Source organism: Loxodonta africana, chromosome X (genome assembly GCF_030014295.1).
Source record: "Loxodonta africana isolate mLoxAfr1 chromosome X, mLoxAfr1.hap2, whole genome shotgun sequence".
NCBI classification, from domain to species: Eukaryota; Metazoa; Chordata; class Mammalia; order Proboscidea; family Elephantidae; genus Loxodonta; species Loxodonta africana.
Window position 1 is genome coordinate 51,283,758 of NC_087369.1, and position 21,103 is coordinate 51,304,860.

At 40.0% G+C, this 21,103-nt stretch overlaps 1 protein-coding gene across 1 annotated transcript in view; it reads right to left on the reverse strand.

Moving 5' to 3' along the window:
• Positions 1-2,901: 2,901 nt before the first annotated feature.
• Positions 2,902-21,103, reverse strand: part of LOC100661185 (EF-hand domain-containing family member C2) — a 56,365-nt gene continuing 38,163 nt past the window's right edge. The window contains 4 exon segments of the mRNA XM_064278426.1: positions 2,902-3,087; positions 5,736-5,850; positions 5,853-5,878; positions 15,247-15,412. Coding sequence (XP_064134496.1) covers positions 5,816-5,850; positions 5,853-5,878; positions 15,247-15,412 — 227 coding nt within the window. The 3' untranslated portion in view covers positions 2,902-3,087; positions 5,736-5,815.

Consider the following 21,103-nt stretch of genomic DNA (forward strand, 5'->3'; position numbering starts at 1 on the left):
ACGGAAACTGGAAGGGGGAGAGGAAAGGGGAGACATATTTAAACATGCCTGAGACTTACAGGGAGCCCTGATGGTGCAGTGGTTAAGAGCTCGGCTGCTAACCAAAAGGTCAGCAGTTCGAATCCACCAACCGCTACTTGGAAACCCTATGGGGCAGTTCTACTCTGTCCTATAACGTTGCTATGAGCCGAAATCAACTCGATGGCAACGAGTTTGGTTTATTTTATTTTATTTTTTGAGACTTAGGGAGCCCGATCTTTCTAATGTCCAGCAAAAGGCTTCACACTGTGAACCTGAAGCTAGCTGGCATGTCTTTCCAAAGGGACCAACACTGTGAAGACATGACTAACTTGGGATCAGTTAAGGCTGGACAATGGTTGGCATCATCACAGGCCCCAGAGCAGAGAGAAATGAGTTCAAGGGACTGCAGGCCACAGGAATCAGCAAACAAGCCCTCTTTCCACCCTAGCTTCCTCCTCCAACCCTTGGACATTGTCCCAATATGCTGGGAGACCCTACAAGAGAGAATGAGAATTCAAATTGGATAAGCAGACTCCCATTTTCTCCAGCTATTTATAGTGAGCTCCTTAGAACTATTGGCCAGCAGGTGAGGCACTAATCATGGCAAGGTTGTATGTCGAAGACGCATATACCACTGCAATCCCCTCACTTTCATCCCCGGGCTGCGCGCTACTCCTGTCCCCCACCTTGTGAGTAGGTGTTTAACTTAATAAACACACATCTTATTCAATCCAGTAAAGTGCAATGATGTAAATAATGACAGATAAGAGATAAAAAATGAAAAGAACTGAATTTGAAAATAAAAACATTAATGGTAATTTAGTATGAAGCTCTCTCGCTTCTAGCAGAAAATGACCCAGGTGGTTCGGCACCTATCGCAATCCTCCATCCTCCCCACGCCCCCTCTTCTTGCATTTCCTTTTATCTATTTCCACGATAGGATCTATTACCTCTTTTTAAACAGCTCCTCAGACTGATATTAAAGAGTATGTGAATCTGTCTCTGCTCAGAATGTACTTGTTCAGAGTAGTTTTAAAATAATGCAGTTTTCATTTGGGATGCTGATACTAGATAATGTTCTGCCCTGCTTTTATCATTCTGAAGGGAGAAAAGCCCTTTATATCTTAAAAATATATATATATATATATTCAGGCTCCATATATTTTATAGTAAGGTATAAGTTTGCTCTCTGTTTGGAAATAGAACCCTAATTTAAAATAGCTACACTGATTGAGCTTGCTATGGGCCACACATCACTAAGCACTTCACATGTATGATCACATGTAATCTTCCTGGCAACTCTATGAGATATGAACCATTATTACTCCCATTTTAAAGATGAGGAAATTGAAATTCAAAGAAGATAATTTTCTAAGGTCCCTCAGTTAGTAAGCATAGAGTCAGGTTTCCAAACCAGTCCTGCTGACCTCCAGAAATCATTAACTGCCCTATTACTTAGCCTCTCACCTGAATTCAGTGTATTTTAATAGATACCAGATCACAGTTTTACAATAGCCTTAATTCCTAACATTAAAGATGGAGAGATGGTGAGGTAGGCATGGGGGGGGGGGCACCGCCCAGGCCTCCCTACCAGAGAACCCACTGAGAATAGCATCGTTAGCCATTAGACTCCAGGTGCGGCATCTTGGGGACCCACACAGAATTCATGCCAAGGCCAAGCTTTTTTCCCAAGCTGCTTCCAGCCAATAGTTGGGTACTAGAGCTGGGTCACTCCTGCCAGATGTGGGACTCCTCAGATGGGCAGCCTTTGCTCTGGGGCTCCACATTGGCCTGGCTGAGACTTTCTCAGAGCTGCACGGCAGCCTGAGGCTCTTCCTACCCAACCCTCCTTCCTTCCCCTTCTCCTTTCACAGGGGGCAGAACTGCATCATGGTCTGAAGGCTCTCCCTGCATACTCCTACTCTTTCTCCTCCTTTATCCTTCACAGGTATTTTCCCAATAAATCTTTCACATGTCTAATTCTACCTCGGTAACTCCTTCCCAGAGGATCCAAATTGACACAGATGATGTGATATACACAGACTGATCTTAGCAACTTAAGCCTGAGAACTTTATATATAAATGAGATGGCACTCTGCATGTATATAAATGGTACATAAATATTATTACTTACAGGTGAACTGTCCAAACAAATTTTTTCCAGATAGACATTCAAACTGTGGGCAACGATTCCCAAATAAACATGTTTGCATACTGAACTAAGCCACATTTAATATCAAGATTTTATCAATGTGTTATTTTTACTGAATAGCACTGCCATAATGGCACTTTTAGCAACAGTACCCATCTGCCATCTTGTATCAAATAGAGCTTCAGGCCAAACTCTTTGAGCTCACTGTTGTCAATTTCTCCTTGTATTCTTATTTTGACCTCACATGGCTACTGTTATGGGAAGTTGCAACCACAGCAACTATTGGGTCCCCTTGGGGCTTCTGTTTGTTCAGGTCTTGGCCTTCTCTGTTGGCCTGTGCCAATTAACTGGGATGGCACAGTGTGTATCACCAGATTTTCTGCCTCTCCTACAGTCATTGAAATTCTTTCTGAAAATATTGTCAGCATCAGCAGAAAACCAAGGAAACTTGATTCAATGTGGGGCCTGCCTCCTGCCTGTGCCTGGAATCTGTGATGCTGGGCAGCGGAGAATCCAGCTTGTAAACAGAGTAGACAAGGACCTGGCCTCTGTGGCAAGGCCCCGGGGCCAAGTTGTGCTGATCCATTATTCATGCCCACATGTGCGAATGCACAATGTAAAACCTGTAGCAAGAGGAAGAAGAAAAGGCACTAGAGGAAGAAAAACAAAGTGCACAGTGCTGAGTGGCAAGTCGATAATTCCACAAAGGAACCTAACCTTATCTGAATTCTTCTCCATGTAACTTAAGGTATATTCATCAGCATTGAGCAAATGGAATATGTAGCCATTCACATTTACTCTAGCTCCAACGTACAGCTCCTCAGGCTGGATATATTCCGATAGTTCACTTTTAAAGACTTCTTGTCCAGGCCTCTTAACACGATCTCTTCGTAAGAACCTTCCACCAGTAAGTCCTATCAAAAAAAGAGAAAAGTTAATGAGTAGCATTTATTTTTAAGAAACAGTATGACTTGCCTTTATAGTTACTTCATCCTCAAACAAAGACTGTAACTTATCTGTGAACTCATATTGCCTATCATTCTTTTTTTAAATATTTTAATTGTGGTAACTATATCCATGTATACATACAACAAACCGTTTGCCATTTCAACATTTTTTACATGCACAATTCAGAGAAATTAATTACATTCATCATGTTGTGCAACCATCCCTTCACTCTTAGACTTAAGAGAAGAATAAGGCAGTGGGTAAAGAAATAAGACTTCCTAGGGGAGTGTTAAACGCTACAGCTGCTAACCAAAGGGTTGGCAGTTCAAATCCGCCAGGTGTTGCTTGGAAACTCTATGGGGCAGTTCTACTCTGGCCTATAGGGTCGCTGTGACTCGGAATCGACTCGGCAACATTGAGCATTGGGTTTGGGTAGTGGAGTCTGTTAAAGAAAGCCTTTTCTTTCCTCTCCCTACTCTCTCCCCAATCCAATAAGCACCTATCAGGTACACGCTACATGCCCAGAAGTATACTTGTAATGTGGAACAGCAGGAAGACACTCATCTGCAGAGCATGCTTGAACAGTACAAGTTAGAAAACTACTCACTTGAGCTTATTTCCACATATTTGTTCCAGATGATGTCTTATACTTAGTCTGACGTATAGATTAGGTATAAAATGTCTTACTTCTTCTGTAAGTGTTTGAAGATAACTATGGGAATTCCGTTAAGTCTTCCCCCCCAATAGGTAAATTATCTTTGATTCTTTTAGAAATGCCTCATATTTCTTACTTTCTAGAATTTTCACCATTTCATCTGCTTTCTCCTGGGTATTGTTTTTTAACCTCCTAAGTTAAACACAAGGATCTAGTATCTTCTGATATTGAACTGAAATTTACAGACCTATGAATATAAACTGATACACCTGATTAGCTTTTGTGGTCAGCTTCATCATACTCCTCCTACCACTTTCAGAAAACATAAGTGGTAGAACGACATAGGCTCTGGAACCAAATAGAGCTGGATTCCATCCTGGCTTTGTCATTTGCTTCTTGGATAATCTTTAGGAGTTATTTGATCTCTCTGAACCTTTTGAACTCTCATTGGTAAAATGGGAATAAAACTTGTGGGGACCATAAAAATATGTCTCTCAGATTGTTTATTATGGGGAATATAATTGTATAATTGATGGAGGGTTCCAGCTGCTGCATTCTGAAATTCATCCCCAGGTTTGTGCTGAGGTCATGTTTCCCACAGGCTGTGCTGATAACAAATGATTGAGCAAGGCAAGATGGAAGCCTCTTCGACTAGTGACTTTGGTTCTAAGACTATCCATCAGCCTTGTAGAAACTTTCTTAGAATTTCATCACAGTCTAAGACCCCCCCCCTTCCTTCCCACGGCCTCTTCAAGCTCCTTCCACATTTTCCCTTACCAGCATTTTCCCAAATAAATCTCTTGCACATTTAATCCTGTCTTGGCATTTCCTTCTCAGAGGACCTGGACTTACACAAAATTTAACTTCATAAAGTTCTTATAAGGACAATAGTAGATACTCAGTAACGACTGCAGTTACTACTATGAGGTTCATAGTTGACTACCATCGCCCTTTGTTGCAATTTGCTTGGCCACATCTTCTCCATTCTAGATTTACAGAGTTTATTTTTCTTGACCTTTAAGAGTATGACGTCGTTATATTCATGCCTATTCAATTTCATATTTTAATATTTGATCCATTATACAAATCACTTTGGAGCCTGACTTAGTTATACAAATTATTCATTATTCATTGGTGGGCTGAGTGGCTCATACTAGCTCACGAGAGCTGATAAAGTTTCATGGATTTTGCAAGCTGGTTGTTAAACTGTCAGTAGCTTAACATTGGCCAAGATTGGGGTTTTACACCATGGAAAATAGCAAACGTTCCAAATCAGGACTTTTTTTTTTCCCTTCAGAGAGGTAGTTTACCAGTGTACCATTGATTATTCTTCCCAAATTTGTGTATTCAGCACGCATAGTGTTAAGTGGGTTAGGACAAAGAACAGAGCTCTGTAGGTTCATAATTTGGTAAGTGAAAAATCAATGGCTCCCCTCAGACATGGCCACACTGCAGAGAGGCATTGTGTAGGCCTGTGTGCTAGAATCTTGGCAACAGTTTCAACAGACCAAAGGACCAGAGGAAGATGAGCCCTGAAAATTAAATGTTCATCTGGGATTCTTGTCTTAAAATCAAGCAAAAAAATTACAAGCAGGGCTATCAAGAATAGTCCTTGTCTTGCTGGCTGAGTGGAATTGGTGGCAGCTAGGTCATGATTTTAAAGCCCTTGGATTCCACAGAGGTGCCTCAGATGCCACAGAGGAAGGGGGATAGTGGCAAAAAGGAGATGCTCTGGGTTCCACAGGGCTAAGCCAACCAAAACTACCCTTGTTTTTACCATTTTATATGTTTGGATTTTCATTTAAGAGATCTTTGTAAAAATAACTCTGTTAGTTTAAAAAATTAAAAGCCACTATCTTAGATCACGTAGGCTATAAAGTTAGATCACAGTCTCTAATTTTAAAAATGAAGAAACAGTAAACGTTCCAAAGAAAATCCTATGAGAGGTATGTCTCTTACCTGAATTCCTGTCTGTAGGTTCAAACACTGACATTGTGTTATCACTGAGAAAATACGAAATAACGAACATCCTGTCCACATCAGCACATTTGTGTGTGATTAGTCTTGCAAAAAATCGAAGTGTATAGCTTATGTAGCCATAGCTAAATGGAAGAGAAATGAGGGTTATACCATTACACAAGTAATCTTCCACACATTATCTATGTAAGAAAACCTGCAAAAAGTATGCCACGGTCTTAAGATAGTAACATAAATTCTCCCAAGTGAAAGACCTCAACTGTCTCCTTATTAAGGGTCTAAGTCTATATACTGAGGATCTTTCTCAACTTATTAAAATATCTTGTATTCTTTTCCATGTCCTAGGTGTCCTAGGTAACACTGAGAAAATTTACCCAAAACAAATGCCATAAACACCTTTCTCATACTAGCTACATTCAAGGCTTGTTCTTTTCTAATCACAAGTCTAGTCCACAGTCACAATACTCATATCAGAAAGAAGCACAAGCAACTAGTCCTTGTCGCTGGAGTACCCCAGAGCGTGTGCTGTTCCTGTGCCTGAAGCCACCTTCCCCTTTCGCCAGTCACTTTCGCATGCCCATTTTTTCCCTTCCTTCTGGATGATATCCTCTCCTCTCTGAGTTCCCTGGATTCCCCCATCTCCCCTCAAGGGCAAAATTAACTTTTTCAAATGCTCTAAAAAATATTATGGACCTGCCTTTTTTATAGCACTTCTCAGCCATATTGTAAGAGGCCAAGGTCTGTTTTGCAAGGACAAGGACTGTGTCTTATTAACTAATGCCTACTGTAACACTTTGTAATTACAAGTACTTAATAAATGTTTGAAGAAAGTTGTTGTAAGATCTGTATAGATTAGAATCAATGCACAGCATCCTGTGTATGCATGAATAGAATAATCTGGTAGATTGAAGATGGGATCAAATTCTAGTTCCCAAAGTTGACTGCCTGGTCATGAAAGAAAGTAACTGCTGGTCTGTCAGCAGAAGCATGTCTGCTGATACTAGCCAGTGAAAAGAGGACTTAGCAACAAATAGTAGACCTAAGGTAGATCTTCAATAATCAAAATCATTACCCCAGGGAGGTTCACAGTAAAATAAACCATATTCATCACTTCCCTGATACAACTCTAAGGAGAGAAGTCCCCATTGGCAGACTCTACCATGTTGAAATTCATTTTGGAAAATGTTCACTGGAAAGCGATGGGGAAAACAAAAGCAAAAACAGACAAGTATTTTTGATTTGCAAAGGTAAAAAGCACTTTTCTCTGCCCCTTTCTTGATTGTTCAAGGAAGCAGGGCTGAAAGAGCATGGTCTCAAGATTCCCAGCTTGAGTCCTCATGGGAGATGAAGAACAGCAATTTCGAAAGCTAGCCCCAGGGAACCAGTTGCCGTTGAGTGGATTCCGACTCAGGGCGACCCCATGTGTTTCAGAGTAGATCTGTGCCCCACAGGGTTTTCAATGAATACTTTTTCAGAAGTAAATCATCAGACTTTTCTTCCAAGGCACCTCTTGGTGGACTTGAACCTCCAATCTTTGGGTTAGTACCCCAGAGCATTAACTGCATGACCCAGGAGCTCCAGCCCCAGGGAAGCCCAGGCAAAAAAAAAGCCAGATCTCCATAGCTCTGTTGTCTTAGTTCTGAGTTTCTCAGGCCTCAGAGAGACCTCATACAGTGCTGGGGACAGCTCTACCTAGTCTACCATCTTCTCCAACATATAATTGGATTTGTAAGTAATGAAAAGATTTGGTAGCCCGCTCTTATGAAAGATTCATAAGTTTACAGATGCCTGAAATATCACTGAGACAACTGAATTGAGGTCTAACCGCAGGCCAAATGAATACTACTGCAAATGTAACTTCTTAGAACTTATATAAATTTATAACCATATATGTTATATGTAAATTTTTACATGTTTCATCCACCATGTTTTAGCCTAATTTTAGTGTTATGGAGATCTTGGCAACCAAAAATATAGTCTACCTAAATAAAATCTTTAGGCTAGTAGCTCACAAACTTTAGGGTGACTTTTATAAGTCACCTGGGGAGCTGGTTAAATCAACAGAATCCAGAGTCCCATCCCTAGAGATATGGATTCAGTGGTTAGCCTGTATCTTCCTGCATTTTTAATATGTACCCCAGGAGTTTCTGATGAGGTCATCCCCAGAACACACTTTGAGAAACACTGCAAGTGTCTTGAGATATTTCCTTGACTAGTAAAGTAATTAACAAACTCCTCTAAACACTCTTTTCATCACAATACTCCCAGCACTCAAAAAATGTCAGCAGTTTTCCGGCTTCCAACTGTACCACCTATACTACTCAGTCTGGCTTTCGAGGCTATTAATAGGTCGAACCGCACATACATACAGCTGTTTTTCATGATCACCTATAACATATCCTTCTGCTCAAGTCACGCCAGCCACTTCATTTACAGCCCCATACTCTGCTCCTTTCTGCTTCCAGATCTTCACTTGGTGTCATCTCTCCCCCAGGGCATACCTCATCTTGCCCTTTGCCTGTCCAGAGTCTTGTCCACCCATTTGAGCACCAAAGAGTAGAACTCTCCTTTACCACGGCTGCCCTACTCAGATCTCCTGCACCTACTATGTCACACCCAATTTAGCCCTGTATAGACTTATACTCTTGGCTGGTCTATTTTGTTTTATTTAGCTTGGTTTAGTAATGTGTTTATTCCCATTTTCCCCCCAAAATTATAAATATCTAGGGCTAGAGCCATGTCTTAATTTTTTCTACACATAGCCCAGAGTTATCTAAACTCACTTTCTCTAATTCCTCTCCTTTCAGTCTTTCTTAAACCCACTTCCTTTAGATCTGCTCCACCTAAACTGCTCTTGTCAAGGTAATGCTGATCTTCACAATGCCAATTCCAATGGGTAATTCTTAGTCCACTTCTAACTTGACCAATTACACAATTGGCACAAATAATCACACCTTCTTCCATAACGCTCCTATTCACTTGGCTTTCATGACCCCATGTTCTTTAGGTTTTGCTCCTACCTCCCTGGTTGCTGCTTTTCAGTCTCCTCTGTTGGTTCCTCCTCTTTTACCCAACCTCTTCACTTGGGGTATCCGAGGGCTTATTCCTTGGTAATCCTCCTATGTATATTCACTTCCTTGGTGATTTCACCCATACAAGGCTTTAATGCAATTTAATATCATTGCTTTAAATACCTTCTATATGCTATTGACTTCCAAATTTCTATCTCTAGCTCAGACCTTGCTCCTGAAGCCCAGACTCATATATCCAACTTTCTCCTCAATATCTACACTGGATATCTTATAAAAACCCAGTAAAACATCTCAAAACTTATTCCAAAACTGAACTTCTGCTCTTGTCACCAAACCTACTCTACCTGCAGTCTTCTCATCTTAGTGGATGGCAATTCCATCCTTCCAGCTGCTCAGGGCAAAACCTTGGGGGTCATCCTTGACTGCTCAATTAGTTCATACCTCATATCCAGCCTCTCAGGAAATCCTATTGGCTCTACCTTCAAAATATTTCCAGAAACTATGACTTCCCATCACTTCCACTGCACTCACCCAGATGCAAGCCACCATAACTTTTCTTCTATACCACTGCAGTAGCCTCTTAACTGGTCTTAACTTCCACCATTGCCCTTCTACAGTCTATTGGCAACACTGTGTCTGGAGTGATTCTTTTAAAATGTTAATCAGATGAAGCTACTCCTCTGCTAAAATCTCTCAATGGCTACCCTTATCACTGAAGATCAAAAGAATCCTTATAATGGCCTATAAGGCCCTATGTGATCTGAACTCCCATTCACTTCCTTATTTCATCTCTGTCTACTCTGTCCCTTACTCAGCTACTCTATCCATCTTGGCTACCTTGCTGTTCCTCACACATCCCACGCATGCTCCTTGCTCTGGGTCTCTGCACTGACTGTTCCTTCTGCCTGGATCACGCTTCCCTTCCTCAGTAACATCTATCCCAAACATATTATTTAAAATGAAAGCCTGTGTTCCTCATCCCCAACCCCCAGTTTGCCTTTCTTTTTTTTCATAACAACATAATACCTTCTTTATTTTTCCACAGTACTTGAAATCTTTTATATACGATAAGATATAAGATATTATCTTTATTGTTTACTGTCTGCCTCTCTCAACTAGAATGTAAGTTCTATAAAGGTAGGGCTTTGTGTCCATTTTGTTCAATGATGTATCCCAAGCATCTAGATCACTGATTGACACACATTAGGTACTCAGTAAATATTTGTTAAACAAGAAAATGAATGGCTTGCCCAGGGTTATCTACCTACTGGAAACCTCGAGCCTTAAGCTGCAATATTGAAGGATTCTATGGGCAAAAAAATTGAATGACTCAGGAAGCATCAAAACAAGATGAAAGGAATACACAAAAAAAAAAAATTTTTTTTTTTTTATATCAAAAAGAACTGGTCGATATTCAACCATTTCAGGAGGTAGTATACAATCAAGAACTGATGGTACTGAAGGAAGAAGTACAAGCTGCACTGAAGGCACTGGCAAAAAAACAAGGCTTCAGGAACTGACAGAATACCAATTGAGACATTTCAACAAATGGATACAATGATGGAAGCGTTCATTCATCTATACAAAGCTACCTGGCCAATTGACTGGAAGATATATATATATAGGTGCCCATTCCAAAGAAAGGTGATCCAATGGGATGTGGAAATTATCAAACAGTATCATTAATATCACACACAAGTAAAAATTACGCTGAAAATAACTGAAAAACAGTTGCAGCAGTACCTTGAGAGGGAACTGCCAGAAATTTAAGCCAGATTCAGAGGAAGACGTGGAATGAGGGATATCATTGCTAATGTCAGATAAATCTTAGCTGAAAGCAGAGAATACCAGAAGGATGTTTACCTAGGTTTCACTGACTATGCAAAGGCATTTGACCGTGTGGATCGTAACAAATAATGGATAACAGTGCAAAGAATGGGAATTCCAGAACACTTAATTGTGCTCATGAGGAACCTGTACATAGACCAAGAGGCAGTCATTCAAATGGAACAAGGGGATACTGTGTGATCTAAAATTAGGAAAGGTGTGCATCAGGGTTATAACCTTTCACCATACTTATTCAATCTGTATGGGCAAATATTTAAAAAAAAACATTGCTGAGCAAATAGTCTGAGCAGCTAGACTATACGAAGAACGTGGCATCAGGATTGGATGAAGACTCATTAACAACCTGCGATATGCAGATGACATAACCTTGCTTGCTGAAAGTGAACAGGACTTGAAGCATTTACTGATGAAGATCAAAGACTACAGCCTTCAGTATGGATTACACTTTTAACATAAAGAAAACAAAAATCCTCACAACTGAACCAATAAGCAACATCATGATAAAACCCAAAAACCAAACCCATTGCCGTCGAGTCGATTCCGACTCATAGCGACCCTAGAGGACAGAGTAGAACTGCCCCATAGAGTTTCAAGGAGCGGCTGGAAGATTTGAACTGTCGACCTCTTGGTTAGCAGCCGTAGCGCTTAACCACTATGTCACCGGGGCTTCCAACATTATGATAAGTGGAGAAAATACTGAAGTTGTCAGGATTTCATATTACTTGGATCCACAACCAATGCCCACGGAATAAGCAGTCAAGAAATCAAATGATGCATTGAGCAAATCTGCTGCAAAAGACCTCTCTAAAATGTTAAAAAGAAAATATGTCACCTTAAGCACTAAGGTGCTTTCAATCGCCTCATGCATGCAAAAACCGGACAGTGAATAAGGAAGAACGAAGAAGAATTGATGCCTTTGAATTATGCTGTTGGCAAAGAACACTGAATATGCCACGGACTGCCAGAAGGATGAACACATTTGTCTTGAAAGAAGTACAGCCAGAATGCTCCTTAGAAGGGAGAATGGTAAGACTTTGTCTCACGTACTTTGGACATGTTATGAGGAGGGACCAGTCCCTGGAGAAGGGCATCATGCTTGGTAAAGTAGAGAGTGAGGGAAGAAAAATCAATCCCCCTCAACGAGATGGATTGATACAATGTGCTCAAACATAGCAACGATTATGAGGATGGAACAGGACCAGGCAGTGTTTTGTTCTGTTGTACACAGGATCACTACGAGTTAGAACTGACTCGATGGCGCCTAATGACAACAATAGAATCTTGTGGTTGGTAGCGATATGAAGTGCTATTTTTCTGGATGGTAAAAACAAATAAATAAAAAGGAAAAAATGACTTATGGGGATAGCACATGGATAATGTCTGAAACAAATCAGAGATTAAGATTATACTATGAACTTCTGTATGTTATATGGCTATTAATAGTACAAGTCTGAGATAATAATCTTCCAGGTGGGAAGTCTTCTGTTTCTTTTAGCCATCACTAAGAATTGGGAAAATGAGTGTTTATTCTATTTACTCACTTATTCATCCATTCCCTCCCTCATTGGACAAAATATTCATTGAGCCTCAAGTATATAGAAAGCACTGTTCTAGCTCTAGAAACCCTGGTGGCGTAGTGGTTAAGTGCTACAGCTGCTAACCAAAAAGATCAGTAGTTCAAATTAACCAAGCACTCCTTGGAAACTCTATAGGGCAGTTCTACTCTGTCCTACAGGGTCGCTGTAAGTTGGAATCGACTTGACGGCAATGGGTTTGGTTTTGGTTTGGGTTTGGTTCTAGCTCTAGGGAAGCAATACGGCCAGACCCTGACCTCAAGGAGCTCTTGGTCTAGGGGGTGCCCATATTACTTAACTGAATAATTACATACAATGTGGTAATTTCAGTTTCTGTGGCAAGAAGGGTGAACTCCAGAAATCAGACTTCCCTGGGTTCAAATCCTAATTCAACCAAAAATTAATTGTGTGATCTTTGGCAAGTTATATAGTCTCTCTGTGCCTCAGTTTCCTTGTGTGAAGAATGGATACAATAATAATTATCTACTTCACAAGGTTGTTTTGAGAATCAAATGAGATGAAGTACCATATGGTAATTATCACACGGTCCACTAATTACTCTTATTAGACATATGATCAGCAGAGTATTTGAGCACACAAAAGAAAAAGTAACTAATTCAGATATTATTCTGGTTCTCCTAAGTCACACTAGACAATCTCCTCAGCAGGCCACCACCATGATACTTACCCAGACGATACAGAAAGTCTTCATGTGCATCAAAAACCTCATATGCTTTAATTTGAAACTATTCCCCCCAGGGACTCATGGTAAAACAGTGTTATCCTCACACAATAATTAAAAAAAAAAATTAAGAACCAATATATAATCAATATATAGCATGTAGAATGTCATGTCTCAATTCACAGTTTATTTGCATTAAGTAGCTATTCTTCATATGCTTTGTGAGATCATTTTTCTCATGTTCTCGCAGTTTTTAAACCTTGGTTATTCAAATTCATGTATAAGTCTCCAGCTGAATGTGCCTGTTACTATAGAAACAAGGTCACTGTGTAGGAGGAGCCTGAGGGAAGTACATTCCTGGCACAGAACGAGCAAGTGGACAGGAAGAAATGAAATTAGAGATGTCCGTGCCTAGAGTGCCGTCCTGCCTCCATGACAGTATGACAAGGACATAGAATGCTATCTATAATCAGTGTTCTGCGGGCAAGTTTACACAATGGGTTCCAGAAGCAACACCCTGGATAACAGTTCATCTTGTTTGCTTCTAAGAAAAATTCCCTCTCATTTTATAATAGGGACATTCTTCCTGCCCACCTCAAGGTGAATGCCCTTAACAACCCTAGTTAGTAAAAAGTATCCATCAAAAGTCCTGCCCTGGAACCTCATAATAAATAGTGTTATCCATGAGGGAGAATGGAGTACAAGTTGATGTGTCTCTTACATGATCTAAATCAGTGGTTCTGAAGCACTAGTGTACATCAGAATCACCTGGAGGGTGTTCAAGCACAGAATGCTGGGTCTCACCTACAGAGTCTCTGACTAAGTAGGTCTGGGGTGGAGGACCCTGGTGGCACAGTGGTTAAGCGCTCGGCTGCTAACCGAAAGGTCAGTGGTTTGAACCCACCAGCTACTCCATGGAGAAAGCAGTGGCAGTCTGCTTTCCATAAAGGTTTACAGCCTTGGAAACCCTATGGGGCAGAACTACAACTAGTGTTTTTTGGTAGGTCTGGGGTAAAGTACAGCAACGAGCATTTCTAACGAGCCCCCAAGTGATGCTGATGCTTCTGGTTTGGGGAATCACACTTTGAGTAGCATTGATTCTAAAACTTAAAAATAAAACTAAAATCCTTAACAATAAAGGATTGTTTATTGGAAGACAAAGGACATTATGTCATGACCAAAAAAATCCCTTTAGACATTCTGTACAACTCTCAATAATAATATATGTTCATCATTTTTAAAGCTACATAAGAATTACTGCTCTTTCTACTTCAAAATGTTCAATAGCATCTCACGCCACTAAATTTTATCAAATTCAGGATGCCATGTTTTTCTTCTTCTAGTCTTATTACATTTTCCCTTAATCATTTTTCTCCCCAGGTTCTCTTGACCCATTATCTCCCTCACACAGGGCTTCAATTTTCAGCCGCATCCTGTTCAAACATCTGCAATACTGCCCCACCACTTCCCTCTCCAATTCTTTCTCCAGGGTCTGCTCTCTCTGCAGAAGCAATGTAGCCATCGGCCATGCCCACATTCTAGCTGCATGATTCAGGGACAGATTTTTCCTCACATATGTTAGAAATACTTTTGAGAGTCCATCTTTTGAAATTATATTCAGCCATGTGAGCAATCTGTGGTTACTAAACTCAACCAAACCTCTCAAAACAACACTTCTAATTGCCAAATAACTTTTGGAAAACAGCTATAAATCACTGAAACCTCTATACCAAGGGTTGGCAAACTATGACCTGTGGGCCAAATCTGGCCCACCACCTGTTTTTGTATGGCCTGTAAACTAAGAAAGGTTTTTACATTTTTCAATGATTGAAAAAAATCAAAAGAAAAATAATACTTTGTGATATGTAGAAATTGCATGAAATTCAAATGTCAGTGTCCATAAATAGTTTTATTGGACCGTCGTTACACATTTGTTTACATACTATCTCTGGCTGCTTCCTCGCTAAAACAGCAGAGTTGAGCAGTTGTGAACAGAGACTTTATGGCCCGCAAAGACTAAAATATTTACTATCTGGTCCTTTAAGAGAGAGTTTGCTGAGCCCTGCTCAAAACCATTTCCTAAGGACAACCTTGAGGGACACATATGGGAGAGACCACCTACATTGGGTATAATAAGGCTTTAGGGGTCTGCAGATAACACTTATTCAAATAAGCACTCATGTAAAAACCTGTTGATACTTGCACACTAATCACCCTTGTTAAAAAGCTCTAACAATGTTTCCCTGGATTGGGAATTAGATGAAGTGAGCGATAATCTGCTTTGTCACAAGGACTGTATTATAAACCCAAACCCATTTAGGAAAGATTAGACTACAATCATGGTTCCCTTCAAGCACCTGTCTTTTTCCGCCAACTTCCTGAAGTCCCTCCGATAAGGTGTGGGCCTGAGACCAATGCAGGAGCGGAGAGAATCCTCTTCAGAACCAAAGCCGGTATAAGGTGGAAATTTCCTTTCTATTTTTGGAGGAGGTGGAGGCTTGCATGGAATGGAGGTAAAGTTCTCTGTAACAAAACAAAGGCAAACTAAACATCAATATTTTTTTTTTTGCCCTATTATGGCTGTTTTGAAAGGTCTGTTATGTTTTCAAGATGAACATGGAGATCTTTGCAGGCTATTTTAAATTCTGTCAGATAAAACACTGCAAAATCCTGTGAGAGTAGGTTCAATCATGTTTACAGAAAAACACAGAATTCACTCATTCAATAATCACCACTAGTTCAAAACAAAAAAAAGGAACTGTCTGTGTCGAGTAAGTAAACATTTGTCTTTTGTCATCACATCCTCATTTCTGAATATTTTTTGTTCTTCCCTGATTTTTCCAATGATGCGAAAATTCAAACTTGAAACTTTATGCCACCCATTCCACATTTTAACCTGTAATTTAGTCCTCTCCTATCTTCAGTAAACACTCACTAGTAGAATTCCTTTCCAAATAGGACCGAATCCTGACTATTTCACATTTACCCTTCCTCATGGAATCTGTCTTCTCTCCCTGTGCACACTACCCCTTCTTTTCTTCCAACTCAACTCTAGGCTGTGTCACTTCACTATCTAGTTTAAAAAAAAAAAGATCTTTCTTCTCATCAAGCCCTGCTCCAGGTTGCTCGTGTTACTGCCAACGAAAAGGCTGCAATTGTACTAAAAGGTGATAGAACAAAATCTTTCAAAATAGCCGCCTGCCTACCACCTCAAAGGGATAGTAGGCTAATTAATGCTAAATGATAAATACCATTGATTGTATTTATTTAATTATCTTTTATTGACTCATTATCCTTTACTTACAGGAAGGAGGGATGGAGAGAGCTGACGGCATATTTGTAATGGCCTAGGAGCTTTTAGGTGCTCGTTTGTGAGGCTGTATATCTCCAAGATACGAGTATGCTCACCACAGCAAATAACATGTTGACCTGACCTACCCAAGTCACTGTGTTTGCCCCACCACAAATGGCGAAGAATATGCCTGGATCTTCATTGTTCACAATAGCAAGAAGATGGAAACAACCTAGATGCCCATCAACAGATGAATGGATAAACAAACTATGGTATATACACACAATGGAGTACTACTCAATGATAAAGAACAATGATGAATCTGCAAAGCATCTCACAACATGGATTAATCTCAAGGGTATTATGCCGAGTGAAATAAGTCAATCACAAAAGGACAAATATTGTATGAGACCACTACTATGAAAACATTTACATGAAAAAAGAAAAAATCTTTGATGGTTATGAGGGAGGGTAGGGTAAAAAAAAAACACTAAATAGACAATAGATAAGTGGTAACCTTGGTGAAGGGTAAGACAGTACACAATATGGGGAAGCCAGCACAACTTGTAAAGGCAAGGTCACGGAAGCTCCATAGACACATCCAAACTCTCCGAGGGGCTGAATTACTGCGATGGGGGCTGTGGGGACCATGGTCTCGGGGAGCATCCAGCTCAATTGGCATTTAAATAGTTTATAAAGAATATGTTCTACATTCCACTTTGTTGAGTAGCATCTGGGGTCTTAAAAGCCTGTGAGTGGCCATCTAAGATATTCCACTGGTCTCATCCCTTTGGAAGCAAGAGAGAATGAAGAAAACTAAAGACACAAGGGAAAGATTAGTCCAAAGGACTAATGGACCACAACTACCATGGCCTCCACCAGTCAGAGTCCAGTACAACTAGATGGTGCCTGGCTACCACCACTGACTGTTCTGACAAGGATCACAATAGCAAGTCTCAGACAGAACTGGAGAAAAATGTAGAACAAAATTCTAACTCCGAAGAAAGACCAGACTTACTGGCCTAACAGAGACTAGAGAAACCCTGAGAGTATGCCCCCCAGACACCCTTTTAGCTCAATAATGAAGTCACTACCGAGGTTCACCTTCAGCCAAAGATTAGACAGGCCCATAAAACAAAACGAGACTAAAGGGGCACACTAGCTCAGGGGCAAGGACGAGACGGCAGGAGGGAACAGGAAAGCTGGTAATAGGGAACCCAAGGTTGAGAAGGGACAGCGTTGACATGTCATGGGGTTGTTAACCAATGTCATAAAACAATATGTGTATTAACTGTTCAATGAGAAACTAGTTTGTTTTGTAAACCTTCATCTAAAGTACAATAATAATAAAAAGAAAGATGCCTGGATCGTTCCTAAAACCAAATCAAACAAAACAAAAAACATGGAATCCACTTTCTACTTCTTCCCAGGCTTCGAGTATACCATAGGTGTTTCCATTCAGGAATGAAAGGAATTCCATGGAAGCAAATATTTCCTTTTCCATTTGCCAACATTCTATAAGAGAAAATGTGCATTAATTTGTCATCCAAGGCAAATTAACTCTTTAAAAATAGAGGGTTTTTTTTGCTGAGTTATCAAAAGGTTAAGGATTTGAAGCCGTTTCTAACTCTGATTTGGAAACATTTTCAGCTTTCACATTTCCTCAGACAATCTAGTAGCCTATGTGCCTCCTAAGTATAATTCCCAAAAGAATATTTTTCGATCCTAACAGAAACTGCTCACGGAAGCCATGTTGGCAAAGAGAGTGCCATCAAGTATTTCTCATTGGCTCAGGAAAGGGGGCAGCCAATCTTTCAGGAAACAACTAGAGTGGGGTGTCTCTCCTGGGGCTATTTTTATGGGTATTAAAAAGAAGATGAGGCCAAATCTTAGAATTAAGAAGAATTGCAGTAGACTCTATCATTGCTGTTACATCAAACACACGACTGATTGGTACCTTGATTTAAAGGAGAGGACCGTAGAGGTGGCAGGGGGAGTTCTAGGAGATTAGAAAATTGGGGCATGATCAGTGTCTTACAACAGGAAACATATACATACAACTACACACACTAATCTGAGCAGTCCAACCAAAACAGGGTACATATTGAACTGCAAAGTAATTAAGAATCCATTATATGCCTTCAGAAAAATTACAGGTTTTGTAACAGTTGTTTTCTCAACTGGTAAACTCTTGCAATGGTGGTTAGGTAACAAAAGAACCAATTTAGAGCTTTCCTCTGCACCCACAGTGCCATCTAGTGTATTAAAGCCGAATACTGTTCCACCCCATTATGCCTGGCTTTTACGCTACCACATATATCTTTCTGGATATGCTGGTTCAGGATCCAACTTTAAATCTCATTTCTCTAGGTAATACATACGCATTCACAAAGCTTTCAACACACACCTAAATGAAAAGTTTCCTATCTCATATTTCAGATGTTCAAAAACATTTCTTTCATAAATAAAAAAGTATGCATTTTTGTGCAAAGCATCTTCCCAAATGTCTTTTTAAACTAGCATTCTGGTAGATCCTGAGACACATCTGTCTTTCAAATGCTTCGATTCCTCTAATTCCAAGGGATTTGCAAAAACATATATACTGAAAGTTTATCCACAATTAACTGGATTTAGATTCCAAGTTTATAGAGAGATGTTACATTTTACAAAGGAGTCATAATGCTCCTTCATGGAGATTTATTGTTTGCCATCTCAGTTGGAAGCACTACTGAGAAAAGCCTTCAATTATCTCAAAGCTGATCTCTTATGTTCTACTAAACCAGAGATGAACCTAGGTTTTGTGAAGCTAGTATAATTTGGGGAAGCTCTTTAAGATCAAGAATGCCAACTTATCAAGACAAAATTAGGCACAGGGCCTTGGACTGGGGCCCCTGCAAAGGGAAATCACTGAAGCTTAAGCTTCATTAATTTCAAGGTAGACCTACCTCTGCTTGTACCCAGGACACAGGTAAAATGATTTTGGCAGGATATGTCATTTTGGGGTCAAATAATTCATCAATCACATAGTGTTAGAGCTAGAAAATACTTAAGAATCATCTACTCCTCGACCTTTTTCATTTCATAGGTGAGGAAAAAGAGAGGCAAAATCGTTAGGTCCATCAAGGCCATGAGGTGAGACCAGAAGCCAATTCTACCCCTCTTGCTGCAACTTGAAGTGAAAAATTTGCTCAAATGATCATTAAGCACTCATCTTGGATGTTCATGAATTTTAGGACCAGATGAATTATAAAGAAAATTAAAATGTCAGAAATAACTGTATCTGAGTAACATTTTTTTTTTAAGTAACATCAGGAAACCCTGATAGCATAGTGGTTAAGAGCTACAGCGCTACAGCTGCTAACCAAAATGTCGGCAGTTCAAATCAACCAGTCATTCTTTGGAAGCCCTATGGAGCAGTTCTACTCTGTCCTGTAGGGTCGCTAGGAGTCGGAATCGACTCAACAGCAATGTTTTGTTTTGTTTTAAGTAACTAACATTAAGTGTATTAATTTAACTTTACAAAAAAATCAGGAAAAGTAAATGGAAAGATTATCAGAGAATACTGATTCAGCACCCCTATCATGGTGGCACAGTGTTTAAAGTAATGGACTGCTAACCAAAAGGTCAGCGGTTCAAAACCACCGGCAGCTCTGTGGGAGCAAGATGTGGCAGTCTGCTTCCATAGAAACCCTGTGGGGTCGCTGTGAGTCAGAATTGACTCAGTGGCAGTGAGTTTGGTATGGTTTATCATGGATATAATTTCTAGTCAGTAGTTACATTAAGTACACTATTGTTACTCGAGAAATGTTGTGAACCACCACACCACCAGGACTCCCTTGTGTAATAATAACAAAAACCAAACCCACTGTCATGGGGTCGATTCTGACTCAAAGTGACCCCGCAGGAAAGAGCAGAACTGCCCCATAGGGTTTCCAAGGTTGTAACCTTCACAGAAGCAGACTGCCACATCTTTCTCTCAAGGAGCGGCTGGTGGGTCTGAACGACCAACCTTTCGGTTCATGGCCATGCGCTTTAACCACTGCAACACCATGGCTCCTTGTGTAATAGTAAAACGAAAACCAAACTTATTGCTGTCCAGCTGATTCTGATTCGTAGTGACCCTACAGAACAGAGGAGAACTGCCCCACAGGTTTTCTAAGGCTATAATCTTTATGAAAGCAGACTCCCACATCTTCCTCCCATGGAACAGCTCGTGGGTTCAAACCACCAATCTCGCGGTTAATAGCTGAGTGCTTAAGCACTGTGCCACCAGGGCTCCTTAGTGTATAATAACAGTGCCTGTTAAATGGGATATTATATGTTATGTGAAATATAAAGGGTCAATGTGACTATGAAATGCATCATAATTTTATAACTGCATAATTTCTGTAAATGCACAAACTACATTTTTTTAGACTGAGAAAAGAAGTGAACAGAAAGAAACTAAGCACTAGGGCTCAATTTAAATGGACCTGAGGGCATCTGAATCTGATGCATTTACCCAGAGATGGGCTAGATCTGGCATGCACCAGTGAATTCACACTTCCTCTGCAAGTTCCCTGCAAAACCCGTTCAGACATTAGCAATATATCATGTCTCTCCAGCACTACATACATTCATTTTCCCAAATGCAACTTTTATGCTCTTAAAATCAAGCTGACAGACAAACATCAACCAAATGTTCGGCTTTAGGTTGAAAGGATCATATCGTATGATACTTTGGAATCTTCACCATATCCTTTATATTAAGGTAATCTTTCAGTAGGACACAACTAAATGTTTTCAATGACCCATCATTTTATATATATATATAGATTTTCAAATTTTCAAGTCTACACTGAAGATTTGTTGATTACAAACAGATATCTATACTCATTAATTTTTTAAATTAATTTTTATTGTGTTTTAAGTGAAAGTTTACA